Raw genomic sequence first — 21894 nt, forward strand, 5'->3', positions numbered from 1 at the left:
GCCTTAAAGATGTATATTCCTTGTCACTAAAAGCATTCAAGAACAGGTTACATTTCTTCTCTCAGGACTACCAATACATGCACTTAGAAAGTTAGGCCAGCCGATTTTTATGTATCTTCTTAATATTGTGTGAAACTTGCCCTGTTTTCTCAAAAATTCTCTGCATTTTAAAGGTTTATACAACAACCTAAGTCTTAAACCACAATGTATACGTTTAGAAATTTCACTGACATTTTCATTTTTAGACATGTATAGATGCACTACAGAAAAGCAACATAGAATATGAAAATTTTTTAATTGACCTTTTCTCCTTCGTTTGAGATCAATACTCAAAACAGTCAATTCTTTTATGTGTTAACTGTCTGTTCATATACTGGGAAAAAAATAAACTCAATATGCTCTTGCCAAAAAAACTATGTATTCATTTATCCAGTGAATATTTATGAAACATTATCAAGCCCTCTCCTATACATTAAGCTTTGTGCTACAGGGTATAAGGTTGTATTTTACAGAAAGAGCTACATAAATACTTTGAAGCCAAAAAAAGAGGCTTAAATATTTTCAGTTTTTACTTCTTAGCATTTTATAAGAGAGACCTATTACATGGATACTTATTTACCTAATTTGATACTTATTAAAACAAAATCTATTCATTCGAGATATTTTCATAATTAAAGTTAATCACAAGTTAACCTATGTATAGAGAGGGCTTACAAGTGAAGTGAACTGTTGCTTGGGTTTAGATTTGATTTAGGATAGAAATAAATACTTCTTAGTTTATTTATCTGTGTAGTAATAAAGCTATGCAACTTGCAGTTTCATGTTATAGATTTGCAGTAATATAGTATGTAGCTCTCTAAGAGAACAAGATTTATGGACAAGATTAATGAAAACAAAATGTTTTTATCTACTTCCTATCAATATAATGTGAACACAGGTCAAGGGGTTATTTTATGTGAAGTCCAAACCATTTCTAATATCCCCTCTTAAACAGATCACTTCTCTGTTTTGTCATGATAATTTAGCTTTAATCAAGCTTGACAGATCGATTTCTCTCCCACCTTTCAAAATTTAAACTTGGAGCTGATATACATTTATATAGAAAAATGATTTCATAACTATATTTTAAATATGACTTTATTATCTTTATAAAACATAAATAGAATCTCAAGAAAAGCAATCTTGTTATTTTGAAACATTCTTGAAAAGACAGATTTGAAGAGGAAGAATATAGTTAATAAAAGCCATTTTTGATGTTATTTAACACAAAAGCAAACAGATCTTTTTATATTTGACATTAAAAATCTGATCATTTGCCTTTTTAAAGAAAGCACATACAGCTTTTATATAGACTGCACAGTAAAGAATAATAATATTTGTTTACTGAGATATCAACTGGCATTTCACTGTAAGTCAGTGGTCTATCGGTGCTACAGCGTATTAGACCTCAATCTGGCATCTACAAATGTCAAGAGTATAAAATATATATATAGAGAGAGAGGATGAAAATCAAAAGCATGTTCCAAACTCCCAAAAAAATAAAAAAAGGGAAACAAAGTTCACGCAAACATATTTGCTGCAGAAATCAGTGCAATATTCAGCTGTCAATCCAGAAAAACAACGAGGGAGCCACACTGTCAGTAGGACAGGATAATAAAATTTCTAGCAGATGTTCAGTCAGGGCTCTAATTTTTACTGAACTCCCTTGGTAAGCATTTAATTTCTTTATCATATGCAAGCTTGGCAAATTGTACTTCATCAAAATTGTATTGTGAAATATTAATATTTCATATGATAACAAAACCCCATAGAATAACCTTTGTCATATTAAGAGCATCCAAATTTCAAATGTCAAGCTTCTGAATTTTAATACACTTTAAATAGATTCTTCAATTGCCATAATAAATTATAATAAGGCTAATCTAAATTAGTATACTATAATGTCACAGAAATGTATAGTACATGTAATATTTTAATAGACGTCTTTAGTAAAAGGCTGTGGGGAAAAAAAGTATGTTCATACTACTGAGTTGTATACTACCAACATTTCATCAATAGGAAAACATAGAAATAAACACATAAGATGTAATTATATATTCACAAATTTAATCACTAATTAGGAACCAGATAGGGAAACAAAACAAGTAGACCTCTATGAGGCAAACGGACTACTCTGCAAAATCACGTACGGAAAATAATCTTTTTTGAAAATGGCATTACATAAGCCCAAGGTGGCTTCATTATTTTTGTCATTGCAATTTGCACAGACATGTTTAAAATAGTCTGCACAATATTTTGTTGTACCCACCATCAAAGTAAGTAAAACAGGGTTTCCAAAAAACCCCGCATGGTTACATTTCATGTGCCAAATTTAATTTCCATTTGTTCATAACTCCCCTTTTGAACCAGCATCACAGACTTCTAAATTGATAGATTAAATTCAAATTGGAGGTTTAGAAGGAACTTAGCTTCCACATTTATTTCTGCTGGTGATCCTAATAAAGGCAAGTGCTCCTAGGTTACTGAAAGACGCAGCATCACAAATCAATGCATGTCACCAACAGTGTAAAGACTGATGTCTCTGATTAATCAGAATTCAATTATCGCAAGCGAAGAAAACATCAAATTCAAAGCAGCAAACACCTTTTTTTTCAGCTATAATTCTTCACTTGTGCCCAATTAGCCACCTATTTTGGTTTACATATATATTTTTTAATAGCATAACTAATATAGTCAATAAATGCTATCTGAGACTCAGTTTTCTCCAACAGATTAAACATTTGATTATAGCTTCTCAGTAATTCTTAAAGAATCAATAGAAACAAAGACAAATACACTATCAATATTCTGCAAGGTTATAAACAATTGACTCGTGATATTCTAAAGCTGAATCTAGTATATTCTGTTACTTTTTACACTTTGTTTAATAAAATATTCAGTTGATTTATTTGAAAAAATAACTTCTCTTTAAATATAAAAATCTTTATGAAGGATTTTTTTTCCTGCACTGTTTTTTTTTCTAACTTTTGAGAATTCTCTAGATTTTCCTGACCACACTTACACATTGCATCTTGTAAAGCTGTCAGAATAAGACAGCCTTAATGTTTTAGCCATAATAATGCCAGCTATTGATCCTAGTAAGAGGAAAAAGAAAGAGAGAATGTGCTTAATGGGGCATGTTTGTTCTCTATTATTTTCTTTGCCTAAGGATAAAGCTGATTCAAATAATGATACTCTTTTCTTAGTCCTAAATTCACGCATTCATATACATTAATTATTACTAACTACCAGTTAGTATTAAATACATTGAGAGGTTTAGCATTTGTAATTTATCAATAAATGGTCTAAAAATGTTAAAGTCTGTTGTTCTTTTCTAATTGAAAACCATATAAGGATGCAACCCTCTTGTATAAAGCATCTTACTTTGAAAACATGCATTTATATGCGTTGTGTACTTTAAAGACTCAATCTCAACTTTAATACGTAGTTTATTTCCTACTAAGTATAAGATGTCCACTTCTGGTTAAGTACAAAGTCATAATGTTAAATGAAACTCAGGGTATTTGTTTTTGAGAAAGGTTTCTATATTCCAAATTTATAAAGAATCTATCTTATTACCAATACCAGTAAGTTACACTGAGATTCTTTTCAACATAAATTGAATCCCAGAATTTTGTGCAAATCAAATCGTGTCCCTATCTTTGAGCTGAGGCACCCAAAAACAATGAAACAATTAATAATACAAAAATAAGAGTTTGTGATTATTAAATGAAAAAGTCACTTTTGCAATATTTATATCTTTGTTGCTTCCTAGACAATACCAATGTATGCCTGCCCCTTCTTCCATGGGACAGGAAGGAAGGAAAGAAACTAAAGATTAATGTGTAATGATAGGTCTTGTCAAATAGTTTAATAAGTAGTATTTCTTAGTAAAAAAATCCATTATAATATTTATACCTTAATTAAAATATATAATAGACATTTCTATATGACTTCAATAATATTTTCTTACCTTATCAAGAGAGAAGGTTTTCGTCAGGGCAAAACCCCATCCAGCTTCAAAAGCTCTTCGAATCATTGATGTGCTGGTAGCTGGAGTTGCACTAGCAAGACCAAAAGGATTTATAAACTTCAATCCGGCCATTTCTACACTAATGTCCACCAGATCAATAGGAGTGTAAAAGAGGGGTAGTTCAGGCTTGGCAGAAACGGAAGCTCCATATTGTGACTGCAAAATACAAACCAATAATTGGTTTCATATTACATCTAAATTGTCCATATAATATTTTACAAAAAAAATCACTTTAACACAGCATCCGAATTAATATAGATTACAACAGTCTGTTTACAATGAAAAAAACTGGCAAAAAGTCAGTTAGCAGTGAACTGAATTCATATAATATCCCCTTTTAATTTCAAAGGCAGTATGAAGAGTATTAGCAGAAATAAAATCAATTAAATCAACAAACAACTGTATTTAAAACATACTGAGATTCAAATACAAAATGGAATAATTTTAGAATTTTTCTCCCTGGTCCAACCCAGTCTCTTTCTACTTAATTTATGAAAATACCTTTAGTGCTCAGCGATATGGGCAACGGCAAGTCAGGAGGCCTAAATTCAATTTCCAGTAATCTCACTACTGTTCAGGCAATTTTAGGAAAGCCAACTAATATGCCCCTGTCTTTTCTTCTCTATAGTTTTCAGTATAGCAGCAGGAATGCTGCTTGCCTAATTTCTACCTCACAGGAAGACTGGAAAATTCAGGAAATCATAAGCTGCAGGGAGACATTTAATTTGGAAAGTGGGTAGTGTTCTCATGTGCATTATGGGGGTTTGTCCTTTTTTTCTGAAACCAAATAGGTCCCAAATAGTTTATGTCAAAATCTTCGACTGGCACTCAAAACTGTAAATTTACCTTTGTTAAATGATCATGGTGATAATGCTTCTTTGCAGGATTATTGGAACGATTTAATAAAAACACTCTTAGCACATGGCACACTGAAACATCATACATAGGTGCTTGCTAAATGTTGTCTCCTTTTCTGACTGGGGAGGTTATTAAAGATTGCATCAGGTCTTTTGTTTGTAAAGTCTCTCTCTCTCTCCATTCCTCCCTCCCCTTCTCTCTCTCTGTTTATCTCCAAAAGACAAATAACACTGGCAAATATAAAAAGGATGAATTTTCTCAGCCAAAGCAGTTACTGAATGGACAGGGCTAGTTAATTCAAAAGTAGAAATCCTTTCTCTTGTGAATCATCACTCAAAAGAAAAGTTATTTGAGCAGAACTTTAATTTTATAGGAGTGTGTCTTGTGTAGATAAAGATTGCCATGACTTGCATAGAAATTATTTCTGGCCCTCCACCACTTACAATGCAAAGCAAAGTTCACTTAATATGTAAAAAGGCATCAAACTTGTCAATTGAAACACTAATGTGTCTCTGGTACATGCAAAGAGATGCCTGATGGGATCCAGGCTTCAGCTATGGCAGGCACCTTCTCCCAGGGATGTTCTGGGCTTCAAGACACATTTCTGAATATTGGTTAGTCTGGGTGTGAACATAATTTTTCTGTCCTCACATAGGACTGCTATACTATTAAAAGGATTATTAGCAAATACAAAAGCTACAATGTAAAATATAGGAAATTGGAGGTTAATCTGAGGTGTGTGTATGTATATGTGTCCACATGGATGTTTACAATGACAAAAACTGGCAAAAAGTCAGTTAACAGTAAACTGAATACATACAATACCATCCTTTTTAAATTTCAAAGGCAGTATGGAGAGTATTATCGATTAAATAAAAAACAAACAACTTTATTTAAAACATACTGAAGTTCAAACACAAAAGGGAATAATTTCAGAATTTTTCTCCTGGTCCCACTAACTAGCCTCTTTGTACTTAATTCATGAAACCTTGCTTGATGGTATTTTCTTAGCTTTGTGTAATCATAATATAAACCGAATCAAGCAAGTTTTAGGGTTAGACTAAAGAAGAATTTCCTGACACTACAGGTTGATTAATATCAGTAAAAGTATAGAAACAACTTCTCTGTCTTAGAAACAACGTTGAGCCAACTTGCCTTTGATACAGCAGAACTACACATGGTCCTACGTATCTGTACTTTACAAGGTGAAATAAGTGACCTTGCAAGTATTCTTCTCTTTTTATGGCTGTGGGTTGAAATATCTATTTTTTTCAATCTTACAGATGAATTTTGGTTTGTTCATAATTGTAGCTATATATGGCATTAGGCAACAGCCCAAGGAGGCAGATATGTACATGTAGTTCAACTTGCATTGCTTAATTTATGTAGTTTTAAATAAATAAGTAATTGCTTTGAAATTCTTATGAACGTTGCTGCCTTAATACTTAGAAAATGATTTGGACAAATATTGCAAGATTTTCCTTAAGCTTCAAAACAAAACAAAAACCAAACACAACAAAGCAAACAATAATAAAATACACACACACACACACACACACACAATTCTTTCAAAAGAGAAATACAGCTTCTTATATATTTTTTCTTTTATTCACAAAAGTGCTACTATGTATATATGTTTATAATATAATCTAAAACCTTCACTTGTCATAGGCAGTCTTCTTTCATACTGTGCAACACAGGGCTATTTTTAGCTTTGTCTTTGTCGTGCTATAGCAACTCAGTCTGTTCAGCTTCATCATACATCCATGCCCTAACGTACACCTCCTTTTCTGAAATTTAAAAGCCTGTTCCCCCTCTGTACCCTTGCTCAGGGAACTCAAGCATATCTACTTTCAGCTCTCATCACAAGGTTAATTCCTCCCAAATCTCAATTGCAATCTCCAAACTCAGATTTCCAAGATACTTCAAGGCCTTTGGATGTAGATGCTTTGCTCTTACACTTTAACCTCAACTCTTTTATGTCATCACATTCCCTCCTAATGAATATGTTATCCAGATTTTCAATTTCAGACAATTCTATTTTTCCATTCATCCAGTAGTGTTAATAAATAACAGATATAAGGAAACAACCTAGGTGTTGAACAATGGGGATAGGTTCCATAATGGTTATATTGTAAAAAGGAATGCTATGCTAGCATCAGAAATGATACAGAAGAAAATAATTTATTGACATGAAAGAGGGTTTATTATGTACAAAGTAAAACAGTGAGTTAATATTATAATATTATATGTAAATTCCAAGTTTTTGGTGGAAAAACATATATATGTATTTTGCCGTATGTTTCTGTTTATCCATCAATCACAAAAGATAAACATCAACATGCTAGGAGAATTATATCTCAGAATCAGAGTTTTAGACGACATTTAATTTTTAAATTTTTGCTTATTATAATTTTCATATTTTCAACAATAAATACAAGTTAATTGATGAGATAGATTTGAAGGTATACTAAAACAATTTTTAAAAGAAGCCATGTGTGTTAGTTCATTTTCACATTGCTGTTAAAGACATGCTCGAAACTGGGCAATTTACAAACATAAGAGGTTTAACTGGACTTACAATTCCATGTGGCTGGGGAAGCCTCACAATCATGGTGGAAGGCAAGGAGGAACAAGTCACATCTTACATGGATGACAGCAGGCAAAGAGGGAGAGCTTATGCAGTGGAACTCCCCTTTTTAAAACCATTAGATCTTGTGAGACTTATTCACTATCATGAGAACAGCACAGGAAAGACCTGCCCCCATGATTCAATTTCCTCCCAACGGGTCCCTCCCACAACACATGAGAATACAAGATGAGATTTGAGTGGGGACACAGTCAAACCATATCACCATGATACTCTAAAACCCATTAAGTGAAGCTCAAAGTAAAGAGCCTGCTCTTTAGTTTCCTCCATAGAGTGTCCTGAGTCAACTTTTTCAGTTCTATTTATTATTATGTAGAGCTAGAACAATCGAAGAGACTATCTACTTTAAACTTTATTTTACGAAGAGAAAACTAAAGCCAAAGGAGCCTAAATGAATATCTGTAAGTTGCTCAGTTACTGGTAAAGCCACAATAAAATATATAGTTTGCTGTCTTGTTGGCTTATGTTCTTAAGCCACCCCTCAGAAATAAAATGTTTCAATCATTCCTTCTCAAAACTACTTTATGCCTCCCTACCTCTGCACTTTTCACATTCCATCTTTCTTCTCCATCTGCTGAAAATTACCCATTCTAAAGTTCTTCCCTTGTCATTATAGAGAAATTATTTTATCTGAGACACTTATAGATCACAAAAAGTATAATTATTTTAATTTATTAATTACTTTGAAAATATTTGGTTATATGTTTAAGTACTAAAATGCATTAACTTCCCCATATTTTTCAGGAAACCAACTTAAAATTTCTTTGCATGGCATAGTCTGATTCTTTTATAACATAGTGCCAATATACCTGTTAGACTCAGTTATTAATGTTCATATAGAACTATTTTCATTCATTTATTTATTCAGCAGGTATTTGTTAAGAACTTGGGGTTAAAAAGATGAACAAAACAGACAAGGTCTCTGACATTTATATGCAAAAAAATACAAATAAATCTACCACCTACCACCAAACAAACACAAAATTTAAACTACCAATAGTTCATCACATGGTTACATGTATTTTACCTGCCTAAAATACAAATAAATCTAAGACTTTACTCATGCAATAAACTCTTCATAATCCTTCCAAACTCAACTGATTCATTCAAGCATATACTTGTTGGGACATTTCCTTACTACCATCTATACACTTTTCTGAAGTAGCTGCCTCTTTTTTATTTACTATTCCACAATTTTAAGTTAGTATTATTCTTTGAGTTCTGGGATACATGTGCACAATGTGCAGTTTTGTTACATAGGTATACAGATGCTATGGTGGTTTGCTACACCCATCAACCAGTCATCTACATTAGGTATTTCTCCTAATGCTATCCTTCCCCTAACCCCCCACTCCCCAGTGTGTGATGTTCCCCTCCCTGTGTTCATGTGTTCTCATTGTTCAACTCCCACTTATAAGTGAGAATATGTGGTGTTTGGTTCTCTGTTCCTGTGTTAGTTTGCTGAGAATGGTGGTTTCCAGCTTCATCCATGTCCCTGCAAAGGACATGAACTAATCCCTTTTGGAGGCTGCATAGTATTCCATGGTATATATGTGCCACCTTTTCTTTATCTAGTCTACCACTGATGGGCATGTGGGTTGGTTCCAAGTCTTTGCAATTGTGAATAGTGCTGCAATAAACATGTGTGTGCATATCTCTTTATAGTAGAATGATTTATAATCCTTTGGGTATATATCCAGTCATGGGACTGCTGGGTCAAATGGTATTTCTGGTTCTAGATCCTTGAGGAATCGCCACACTGTCTTCCACAATGGTTGAACTAATTTACACTCCCACCAACAGTGTAAAAGTGTTATTTCTCCACATCCTCTCCAGCATCTGTTGTTTCCTGACTTTTTAATTATCACCATGCTAACTGGCGTGAGACAGTATCTCATTGTGGTTTTGATTTGCATTTCTCTAATGACCAGTGATGATGACCTTTTTTTCATGTTTGTTGGCTGCACAAATGTCTTCAGACAAACAAGAGAGCCAAATCATGAGTGAACTCCTATTCACAATTGCTACAAAGAGAATAAAATACCTAGAAACACAACTTACAAGGAATGTGAAGGACTTCTTCAAGGAGAACTACAAACCGCTGCTCAAGGAAATAAGAGAGGACACAAACAAATGGAAAAACATTTCCACGGATAGGAAGAATCAATATCATGAAAATGGCCATACTGCCCAAAGTAATTTACAGATTCAATGCTATCCCCATCAAGCTACCAATGACTTTCTTCAGAGAATTAGAAAAAACCACTTTAAATTTCATAGGGAATCAAAAAAGAGCCTGTATAGCCAACACAATCCTAAGCAAAAAGAACAAAGCTGGAGGCATCACTCTATCTGACTTCAAACTATACTACAAGGCTCCAGTAACCAAAACAGCATGGTACTGGTACCAAAACAGAGATATAGACCAATGGAACAGAACAGAGCCCTCAGAAATAATATCACACATCTACAAATATCTGATCTATGACAAACCTGACAAAAGCAAGAAATGGGGAAAGGATTCCCTATTTAATAAATGGTGTTGGTAAAACTGGTTAGCCATATGCAGAAAATTGAAACTGGACCCCTTCCTTACACCTTATACAAAAAATAACTCAAGATGGATTAAAGACTTAAATGTAAGACCTAAAACCATAAAAACTCTAAAAGAAAACCTAGGCAAATACCTCAGGACACAGGCATGGGCAAAGACTTCATGACTAAAACACCAAGAGCAATGGCAACAAAAGCCAAAATTGACAAATGGGATCTAATTAAACTAAAGAGCTTCTACACATCAAAAGAAACTATCATCAGAGTCAACAGGCAACCTACAGAACAGGAGAAGATTTCTGTAATCTATCCATCTGACAAAGGGCTAATATCCAGAATCTACAAAGAACTTAAACAAACTTACAAGAAAACAAACAAACAACCCCATCAAAAAGTGGATGAAGGGCATGAACAGACACTTCTCAAAAGAAGACATTAATGCGGCTATTCCACAGTTTAAAATATGCTGCTACTCAGCTGTCATCATAGTCGGCCGTACATGTTAATTTTCTCTTCAAAAACAACATAGGCTCCTTGAGGACAGTGACCAAACATATCTTAACCAAATTATTATCTCCATTGCAATTAAAAATAGGCACGTATGTCGGGCGCAGTGGCTCACACCTGTAATCCCAGCACTTTGGGAGGCTGAGGTGGGCGGATCATGAGGTCAGGAGATCGAGACCATCCTGGCTATGGTGAAACCCCATCTCTACTAAAAATACAAAAAATTAGCTGGGCATAGTGGCGGGCACCTGTAGTCCCAGCTACTCGGGAGGCTGAGGCAGGAGAATGGCATGAACCCGGGAGGTAGATCTTGCAGTGTGCCGAGATCATGCCACTGCACTCCAGCCTGGGCAACAAGCGAGAGTCCGTCACGAAAAAAAAAAATGCATCTATATAAAATACTTATTCTTGAAGGCAATTCTTTCCTCTGTAGAGATACAGATAAATAAAATCACCTTTTCACATGGCATTCCTCAAGTATATTTTGCGGAACTAACATATACTTCCTACATCTCTTTTTTTCTCTAGGCTAAACATTTTTATCTTTAATAATTATTTTTAATACAAAATATTTTTAGTATTCTAGTTATCCTTTGTTAGACATCTCATTTACCTATATGCTATGAAATTGAGGAATCCGCTAACATAGTTGAGAAGGTTAAAAATGAGAACTTGAATTTTTGCCATTTCCCTCCTTCCCTTCCCATTGTAAAGCAAGAATCATTTTATAACCTGGACATCATCATGACCTCTTTGATTGTTCAAAATACACTCAATGAAAACTAAAGAAAACTACAAAAGGAAAAGAAGCTGAAGTCCTAAAGAACTGAGATGAGAATGGTAAAAATGGAGATTAAGGAAAAGCTAAATGTCCAAGTTTTAGAGTGTAAAGATAAAGAGTAACCTTTCCTTTTTAGAAGTCCTTCCTAGACATAAGAGAAATTGAAAATAACAAGGATGTCTAAAGACTATTTATTTAAAGTTTGCTTTTTTCACCCTTAGAGTTTTTGGGGGGAGGCTGAGTAAAGGTTTTATGCACTTACAATAAAATTTCTAAAAATTAACTCCATGACAAGTATAGACCATCAGGAGTCCCAAATATATATGCATTACACTTAATTTTTTTCATTTCATTGTCATCTGCAAATTCCTTCAATGTTCTTTACTACATACAGAATAAAGCAGAACCTCAGCATTATATAATCCCAATTGTCATCTGGGCCCTTCTCCCTCCCCAACCTTTCTAATCTCATCTCCTACCCCTCCTTCAAAATATTTTTTGCTTCCACTTATTGAACTAGTTATAATTTCTCAAATAAAACAATATCATTAATGCATCTTTGCATTTTGCCTTTTGATTTTTGTTTTTGCTTAGAATGTTCTTTCCTGCCGGCGTTAATGCTTTGAAAATTCCAACTAAGCCTTCAAAAGTCAGTCCCGTTGTCCTCTCCACTAAAAATCCTCCTTGTGTGTGAAAAAGGGAGACAGAGGGGGAAATGATAAACTATCATTTAATGCGTATAGTGTTTTAGTTTTGCAAGGTAAAAAAGTTCTGGAGAAACATGATGTATGTGCTTAATGCCACTGGAACTGTACACTTAAAGATGTCTAAGATGGCAAATTTTATATTATGTATGTTTTATCACAGTTTAACCATGAATAATTATTTTAAACTAAAAAAAAAAAAAGTCTAGGAAGTCTCTTGACAGAAGATATTGCAAAGGTGTAGTGAAGGCCAAGGGTTGAAGTTTTAAAAACTAAACTGTGTAACAGGCTCTGTAAAGGGGAGAAAGCCAAGAAACTTATGGTCAAGTTGAAACTCTCAAACTGCAGGAATATAGTCATTGGGGTCCCTTAGATGCAGAAAAGAAAATTAACTACAGTGAGGTATGTTTGTGTTTCACATAAGAAAGAATTTTGAAATAGAGTTGTCCATTAGGGGGAGGGTCTGTCCTGGGAGATGTGAGCTCATTTCCATTGGATATGACTCAGATTATCTATTAGTCATGCCATGGGTGTGAAGTTGGAGCTAGATAACCTTTAGGATATTTTCCAAGCCCTAATTCCATGACTTTGTGATCATTATCACCATAAACTCTGAAGTCTTGGCTGGGCACCTTTTCCACAAGGGGCTTGTGGTAAAGTGTAGAACAACCAACTCAGAAAAGGCCTATTCAAAAATCAGAACTAGTCATGGTCTAAGATATATTCCCACAAAGTTCTGAGGCCAAGATAACTTACCAATATATAACCTAAGAATGTTTCTGGATGTTTCAGTTACTGAGCATCCAGGAAGCCTCACCTCTGGACATTGTGTGTTAATCATCTCTTTTTCTTTCTTTTTTTGAAAATAGTCTGTATCCATCATCAAACACCCCTAGGATGTTATCCCTTCTTGATGGACACATTACAGTTTATTCGGGATATAATTTACACCCCCAAATTTCTATCCCTAACTCAGACCTCTCCTCTGATTAGATTACTGCAATCAGTTGGATATTTCTGATTTGTATTTTAAACTTATTACACTTGAATATTTATTAGGCATTTTAAACTGAAAACCCCTGATGCAAATTTTCTGCACCAAACCTGCTTCTTCTACAGCCTTGCCCATTCCAATGAATGGCAACTGTATCCTTCCAATACCTTTGGCCAAAAACCTTACAATCATTTGTGCCTTTTCTATTAGACCTTACAGCCAGTCTGTCAGAAAAATCTACTGTCTCTTTTTCCAAATATATTACATTTCTCATCTCCACTACTACCTCCTGGTCTAAGCACGGTTATCTCTCACTGAATTTACCACAATAACCTTTTAACTCATCCCTTTGCTTCATGTTTCAGTCTTTTCCAGCACAGGAACCACAGTAGGCTGATGATTCCTACTCAACGTTTACGGTGAGTGATTGTGGTGATGGTTACACGACTCCACACATCAGTCGAAACTCATCAAATGGTACAATGGAAATTGGCAAATGTTATTATATACAAATTATATTGCAGTACGGCTGATGAAAACAGAAAAGAAAGAAAGAAAGAAAGAAAACCTCCTCAGCTTCCCACAAGCAAAGCTGCTTCCTAATCATACTCTGTACTTGTTTGCTTACATATATGCTATCTCCCGCTTGATTTAATTTCAGCCCCTAGCATAAGACTTGGCAGAGAGATACTCAACATATTTACTGAATGTATTAGACTAGTGACCTTGGGTACTTAGTGTCTTTTTCAAATTAGTTCCCAGTAAGGTGATAATCAGTTTAGATGAAATAATCATTAGCTTTATTCCAAATCTATAAAAGCCCATTATTCTGATTCTAATGTAGAGTGGCATTCAAGCTCTGGAAGATTGCTGATTTTAGGCCAGTCTCTCCAAGAGCCATCTAGTGGGAAGAGTAAGTAATTGCCCTGGGTAATTAAGAGTGTGTGTGTGTGTGTGTGTGTGTGTGTGTGTGTGTGTGTGTGTGTGTGTGTGTGTGAGATTCTATACTTCAGTCACATTAAATGACATAAAGATTCACCAACATCACACTTTTGCCAAGGTCTTGCCTAAAATAGAGCATTTTCCTCCCTACTGGAATTCTGACTTCCAATTTAGAATGAAATCCTTTGGTGGGAAGTAAGGAATTGGCCTCAGATACTTATCATGAGTTACAGGAGGATCTCATGAAACTCATGCAGAAATGCAGCCAGGCCTCCAGGAAGAGCTGGGAATTCTCGAGGAAAGTAAGAAGACTTTTCGTGCTTTGTCCTCTTTCTTTCTATGTACAGCTACTTTATTCTTCCCCCTCTTCCAATTGGCTTCCTCCATTTCTTTATCCAGAATGATTAATATTGTGTAGGTCTAGCCCAGTCATTTTTTACTCTATACTTACGAGAAATACGTAGAGAGTTTTAAAAATTATGATGTCCAGGCCAGGTACCTTCCTACTAATTATATCAGAATCCCTTGGAGGGGGACTCAAATAATAGTATTTTTAAAAATATTTTAAAAATCCCTCCAAGAAATTACACAGAGCATTCAAGGATGAGGTCACCTCTCCAGTAACATGAGTTCTTTTCCTAGTTCCTAATTCTCAAGTAAGAGATTCAGCCTTGGCCAATATTGTGTTAGGTGTCTATTTTATTCAACTACGTGGCTACTGGGGGTCTGTTCAAGAAAACAGACTGTTTAAGTTCGGAACATAGTCTAAAAGGTGCTCATGTGGACCTCTCATCTGCTAATAAAGTGTCAGCTCTGACAAGCATCAACACATTGTCCAAATGTTAAGGTCTACTGTAAAAATAGGACACTTTAAATTTTTTTCTATTTTATACTTAAAATCAACAAGACAGTTGTCCATTTGCAAGTAATATTTATACCAGACCCAGTGATAGGTATTTTTTAATCACGATTTTAAGGTATGCATTATTCTCCTATTGAAGATGAGGAAAGTGAGGCCCAAAGAAAGTAAACTGCTTGTCCAAAGATTAATAAATGGTAGAGCAAGACCTGAATTGAAAGTTTACACTAACTATATTATATCAAGCTGCCCCTTTTTTTTTTCTTTTTTTTTTGAGACGGGGTCTTGCTCTGTCGTCCAGGCTGGAGTGCAGTGGCGTGATCTCGGCTCACTGCAAGATCCACCTCCCGGGTTCACGCCATTCTCCTGCCTCAGCCTCCCGAGTAGTTGGGACCACAGGCACCTGCCATCATGCCCGGCTAATTTTTGTATTTTTTGTAGAGATGGGGTTTCACCATGTTGGCCAGGATGGTCTTGATTTCCTGACCTCGTGATCCACCCGCCTCGGCCTCCCAAAGTGCTGGGATTACAGACGTGAGCCACCGCGCCTGACTGCTGCCCCCATCTAACATAAACATGAATTTCCTAAATTATTAATGTCCTCAAAACAAGAAACTAACCTAAAAGTTATTCATGATGGTTTGACTGAACACACAGAGTACATATACACACATTGAAAAATCTTATCAAAAACAAAAACCATACACTATTCAAATATCATTAAGACAATCATAATGCCATTAGTTAAAGAATAGAAATAAAAATACAGTCAAACTATAATAACCCATTATTTTATTATTAAATTATTACTCTTTACCACTGGTTTCATCTGTTATACCTGGTTGGGTCATGGAATTATAGCAGAGACATTTGGATGTGTAATGATTATGTTGTTGGGAAAAAGTAACTCACATGATAAGTATATATCCCAGTTGCATTTTCTCCTAATTTGCTTTGCTAGAATGAAATTTGAAAAAAAAAAAAAAAAAAAGGAAGAGAAAAGCACTACTGAAAGCAATACTAGTGGTAGTGTTCGTTACATTTGACTGAAGAAGAAATCGCCATCACTATGTTCCATGCAATTCAAAATAATTAAACAGCTTTCACTTATTCATTTTGTTTATATTTCATTGTGATATGCTACAACGGGCCCTATCTTGGAGTACAGCTGCTATAGAAACATCCATTCTGAAATTATTTTAAGGAAAAGAATAAATAACATTGCATAGCTGCTTGTGGCTAGATTAATTCACAGACTGGATTAATGCATTAATTAACTCAAGATCAGTTCCTTCGCTCTTTGAAGAAATATCTATTGAGGGACAAATCTTACAGGGTAAAAATTAATTTGGATTAGCTGTTTCCGTGATGGAAAGGCCTAGCTCCAGTGATTACAATTATAATATAAAAACAGATTTCATTCTCCACTTTGAGAAATTATTATTCATAATAAAATTTCTTTCTGATATAAAATCTTTTCTGATTTGAGGCTTCAGAAGTTTCTACAAAATAATGATTCCATTTTACGCATTTCTTTAAAAGACTATGTTCACATTCCTCTATACTGTAATCTGAGCATAAAATAAGACTAGAAAATTAAATAACATTAGTTGGCTCCATGGCATAATGGTCAGCATATCTGGACTCTGAAAATTAAATGGTATTAATTCAAATCCATGTCCCATCTTTCTCCATCTAAATTCTACCTCTACCCCCAATTATCAGCTCTTTAACAACTTAATGTAGTATCATGCAAAAACTCCTCCTCCTTCAACAAAAAAATAACCATTCCTCCCCAGTTTTCCCCCATTTACTTTATGACACTACCATCCATCAAGCTTGTTAAAACCTGATAATTGTATTTTTTTATATTTCTTCTCTCTCAACTCTCATTTCTATTCTACATCAAATCTAATTATTTTTGACTCCATTCTCTTTGCCACTATTATCTCTTACTGAGACTTTTTCTTACTGACTTCTGCATTCTCCTTGCCTCCTACTCAAATCTATTCTTTACTCTGTACCAGAGTAGGGTTTTTAAAACAGAAATTTGATTGTGTTATGCACCTGCTTAAACTTTTCATTAGTTTTCCACTGGATTTTGTTAATATTCAACTTTCCATGATAGCCTACAAGCTCTTTCATGATATGGTCCTGTCTACCTATCCAAACTTACCTTATGCCAATCTCTATAAATATATATATCATAGTCACATGTGCCTTCTACCAAACTCTGCCTTTAACTGGACATTTACACTTGCTATTTTCTCTTTCTGACATATTCTTTTTCCATGCTTCTATTTCCATGTAAACTCTTCTCCCACTGCCACGTACCAGCTCTTTTAGCAACCTAAGGTAGTATCATCAATGAGCCAACTGAACTTGTAAAATATGCTTCCTAAACCCCATTTGTCCCATGATCTAAAATATTTCCTTAGCATATAAAATTTATCTATCAAGTGCATTCTGTATGGCAGGCATTCTGTCCAGGTGCTAGGAACACAACAGTTAACAGAGTACCTTTTCTTTCTTTTTTTTAAAAAAGTAGTCTATTTTACTTATTAATGGTTAAAAAATGGCTTCACTAAACATTGTTTTGTTATTTATATATTAATATGCTGAGAGCAGTATTACTACACATCTTTTTTTCCACAGCCTTATTGAGGTATAATCAGTCTACAATAAACATAATTAATGTATAAAATTCAGTGCTTTGGATATATGCATACACTCATGTTACTATCACTACAATCCATGTCACAAACATATCCATCACGTTCAAAAGTTTCCTTGTGTCCCTTTGTTATTGTTGCTTGCTTTATCCTTTCCTTTCTCTTCTTTCTTTCTTTCTTTCTTTCTTTCTTTCTTTCTTTTCTTTCTTTTTCTTCCTTTCTTTCTTTCCTTTTTTCTTTTTCTTTCCTTTCTTTTTTCTTTTCTTTCTTCCTTTTTCTTTCTTATTTTCTTTCTTTCCTTCTTTCTCTCCCTCCCTTCCTTTCTCTTTTTCCTTTCTTTTCTCTTTTTTCTTTTCTTTTTCTTTCTTTCCTTTTATTTCTTTTTCTCTTTCTTCTCTCTTCCTTCCCTCCTGTCCTCCCTTTCCGTCTTTCCTCTTTCCTTCTTTCTTCTTCCTTCCTTGTTTCTTCTTTTCTTTCTTTCCTTTTTTTTTATTTTCTTTTTTCTTTTCTTTCCTTCCTTCTTTCTTTCCAATATACCCAACATCCCTCTCACCCATCTCCTGGAAACCATCATTCTATTGTCTATTTCTACAAATTTGACTACTTTAGATGCCTCATATAGAGGGAATAATGCAGTATGTGTCCTTCTGTGATGGCCACTTCATTTGGCATGTCTTCCTGGTCTATCCATTCTTTCACAAACAGTACAATTTCCTTCTTTTTTAAGTCTGACTAATATTCTCTTGGATGTATAAATCAGAATTTTTTTTCTTTTTCTTTTCTTTTTTCTTTTCCTTTTTTTTTTGAGACGGAGTCTTGCTCTGTCACCCAGGCTGGAGTGCAGTGGCACAATCTCAGCTCACTGCAAACTCCGCCTCCCAGGTTCACGCCATCCTCCTGCCTCAGCCTCCCAAGTAGGTGGGACTACAGGTGCCTGCCACCACGCCAGGCTAATTTTTTGTATTTTTAGTAGAGACGGGTTTTCACCGTGTTAGCCAGGATGGTCTCGATCTCCTGACCTCGTGATCCACCTGCCTCAGCTTCCCAAAGTGCTGGGATGACAGGCATGAGCCACCGCGCCTGGCCATTATCCATTTATCTATCAGTGGACATTTAGGTTATATCTTGGCTATTGTGAATAATGTTGCAGTGAATATGGGGGTGCAGATGTCTCTTTGAGATAATGATTTGTTATTTTAGATATATACCCAGAAGTGGGATTGCTGGATCATACGATAGTTCTATTTTAAATTTTTTGAGAAACATCTATACTGTTTTCTATAGCAGTTTCACCATTTTACATTGCACCAACAGTTGTATAAGGGTTTCAATTTCTCCATAAACTTGTCAAACTTTTGTTTTTCTGATAATAGTCATTGTATCAAGTGTCAGGTGATATCTCAATGTGGTTTTGATTTTCATTTTCCTGATGATCAGTGATAAGCATTTTTTCATATACCTGTTGGCCATTTGTATGGCTTCTTTGAAAAAATATCTATTCAAGTCCCCTGCTAATTTTTAAAATTGGACTATTTAAATAACTTGCTATTGAATTTTAAAAGTTTCTTATATTTTTTGGAAATTAACTGCTGATTAATTAATGGTAAATATTTCTTCCCATTCTAAAGGCCGCTTTATTACTCTGTTGATTGTTTCCTTTCCTTAGCTATGCAGAAGTTCTTTTAGTTTGTTGTAATCTCACTTCTTGTTTTGCTTTTGTTGACTGCACTTTTGGTGTCATATCCATGAAATTATTGCCAAAACCAATGTCATGAAGCTTTTCCCATATGCTTCCTTCTAAGGAGTTTTACAGTTGCAGGTCTTACATTTCAGTCTTTAATTAATTGTGAGTTAATTTTTGTCTATGGTGAAAGATAACACTCCAATTTAATTATTTTGCATGTGGATAGCCACTTTTCCCAATGTAACATTTATTGAAGAGACAATCCTTTCCCCGCTATGCATTCTTGACTTTCATATTGAAAGTCATTGTATATGTTGTATAGTTGACCATACACGACATGGCTGTAGGATATAAGCTCTCTATTGTTCCAATGCTCTGCATGTTTTTTTTTTTTTTTATGCCAGTACCATAATACTCTGATTATTATTGCTTTGTAATTATTTTGAAATCAGGAAGTATAATGTTTCTAGCTTTATTCTTATTCAAAATTGTTTTTGTTATTTGGGTATTTTGTGGATTCATACATATTTTAGGATTACGTTTTCTATTTCTGTAAAAATGTATTTGGAATTTTGATAAGGATTTCATTGAATCTGTACATTGCTTTAGGTGAAATGGATACTTTAACATTAGTTTTTCCAATCCAAGAATGTAAGATGTCTTTCCATTTAGTTTTGTCTGCTTTACTTTCTGGCAGTATTTTAGAGTTTTTATTTTAAAAGTATTTCATGTCCTTGTTTCAGTGTATTCCTAAGTACTTTATTCTTTCTGGTCTTATTGTAAATGGATTTTTTTCTTAAATTTTTGGATAGTTTATTGTTGGCATACAGAAATGCAACTGCTTTTTTTTATGTTGATTTGAATCCTGCAACTTTACTGAATTTGTTTATTAGATCTCCAGTTTTTGTGTGTGTGTGTGTGTGTGCAGTTTTCAGGGTTTTGTATGTGTAAGATCATGTCCTCTGCAAATGGTTATTTTTTCTTCTTGTTTTCTGATATGGATGCCTTTTATTTCTTTGGTTTGGCATATGGTTTTTGTCCATCATTCTGTTAATGCAGTGTTATCACATTTATTGATTTGTGTATGTTGAACCATCTTTGCATCCTAGGAATAAGTCTTGCTTTATAGAGATTTATAGGTCATAGAATATGATCTTTTTAATGTGCTGTTGAATTTGGTTTGCTAATACTTCATTGAAAGTTTTTGCATCCATATTCATCAGGGATATTGGCCTGTAGTTTTCTTTGTTTGTGGTGTCTTTGTCTGGATTTGGTAACAGTGTGATGCTGGCCTCATAAAATGAGTATGGAAGTATTTACTCTTCTATTTTTTACAAGCCTTTAGGAAAAAAGGATATTAATTCTTCTTTAAATGTACAGTAAAATTAACCTGTGAAGCCACCTGGTCCTAGGCTTTCCTGTTTGGGTTGGTTTTTGATTACTGACTCAATCTCCTTATTTGTTATTGGTCTTTTCAGGTTTTCTATTTCTTCTTAATTCTGTCTTTATAGGTTGTATGTTTTTAGGAATTTATCCACTTCTTCTAAGTTGTCAAATTTGTTCATAATAGTCCCTTATGGTCTTGTTTTTTATTTCTCTGGCATTAGTTGTAATGTCTCCTGTTTCATTTCCGATTTCATTTTTGAATCCTCTCTTTTTTTCTTGGTTCAGATAACAAATTGTCAATTTTATCTTTTGAAAAACAATTCTTAATTTTGTTGATTTTGTTCTATTATATTTTTATTCATTATATCATTTATTCCTGCTCTAATCTTTATTATTTCCAACCTTCTGCTAACTTTGGGCTTAGTTGTTTTTTTTGTTGTTGTTGTTGTTCTTGTTTTGTTGTTGTTGTTCATCGATGTTTAAAGTTAGGTTATTTATTTCAGATCTTTCTTTTTTAATGTAGACATTCACTGCTATAAAACATCTCTTAGCACTGTTCTTGCATAAGTTTTTTTTTATTAGTCTTTTGGTATTTTGTGTTTTTGTTTTAGTTTGTCCTGAGAGATACTCTAATTCTGCCCCCATGATTCAGTCACCCCCCACCATGCCCCACCTCCAACACTGGGGATTACAATTCAACATGAGATTTGGTGGAGACACAGATCTAAACCATATCACTGAACTACAGTAATATGTTGGTTTCTTTTACATTCTACTAGTTATAATATTATCTGTTAATATAATAGCATGTAGACTATTATAGCCTCTACTGCATACAAACCAAAGAGTCTGTTCAAAGAATAAAACAGTAAATCAACTTTAAGAAATGACTTTAAGCTAGACAGAGATCCCCCTAAAATAGTAAATAATATGTTGACAAATTTTCCAAAGTGTCAATCAAAAAGGTAACAATTGCCACACTGACAGGCCCAGGGGCAAAGGTGGTGATACTGCTGACAAGATGTCAATGACTAAAGTAATAAAAACATGGTGACCAGCTCAGGGTGGTGCCTGACAGCAAATCCACGTAACATAAAGGAGTCAGTATGATCAAGGTGAGAGTGATGAAGGTAAATAAAAGAAGCTGACATTTAAGAAAGGTGACAGCAGTGATGTTAAATATTAAGCCTTGGAATAAGAAGCTCAAAATTGTAAGTCAACAACATATCAGC

At 34.3% G+C, this 21894-nt stretch overlaps 1 protein-coding gene across 3 annotated transcripts in view; it reads right to left on the minus strand.

Annotated features, from left to right (window-relative positions):
* Positions 1-21894, minus strand: part of DPYD (dihydropyrimidine dehydrogenase) — an 858879-nt gene that overhangs the window by 427837 nt on the left and 409148 nt on the right. For all 3 annotated transcript variants that reach the window (XM_063624340.1, XM_063624342.1, XM_063624341.1), the window contains one exon: positions 4013-4228. In XM_063624340.1, coding sequence (XP_063480410.1) covers positions 4013-4228 — 216 coding nt within the window. The remainder of the gene's footprint in view (positions 1-4012; positions 4229-21894) is intronic.

This window comes from Symphalangus syndactylus, chromosome 12 (genome assembly GCF_028878055.3).
Source record: "Symphalangus syndactylus isolate Jambi chromosome 12, NHGRI_mSymSyn1-v2.1_pri, whole genome shotgun sequence".
Taxonomy (NCBI): domain Eukaryota; kingdom Metazoa; phylum Chordata; class Mammalia; order Primates; family Hylobatidae; genus Symphalangus; species Symphalangus syndactylus.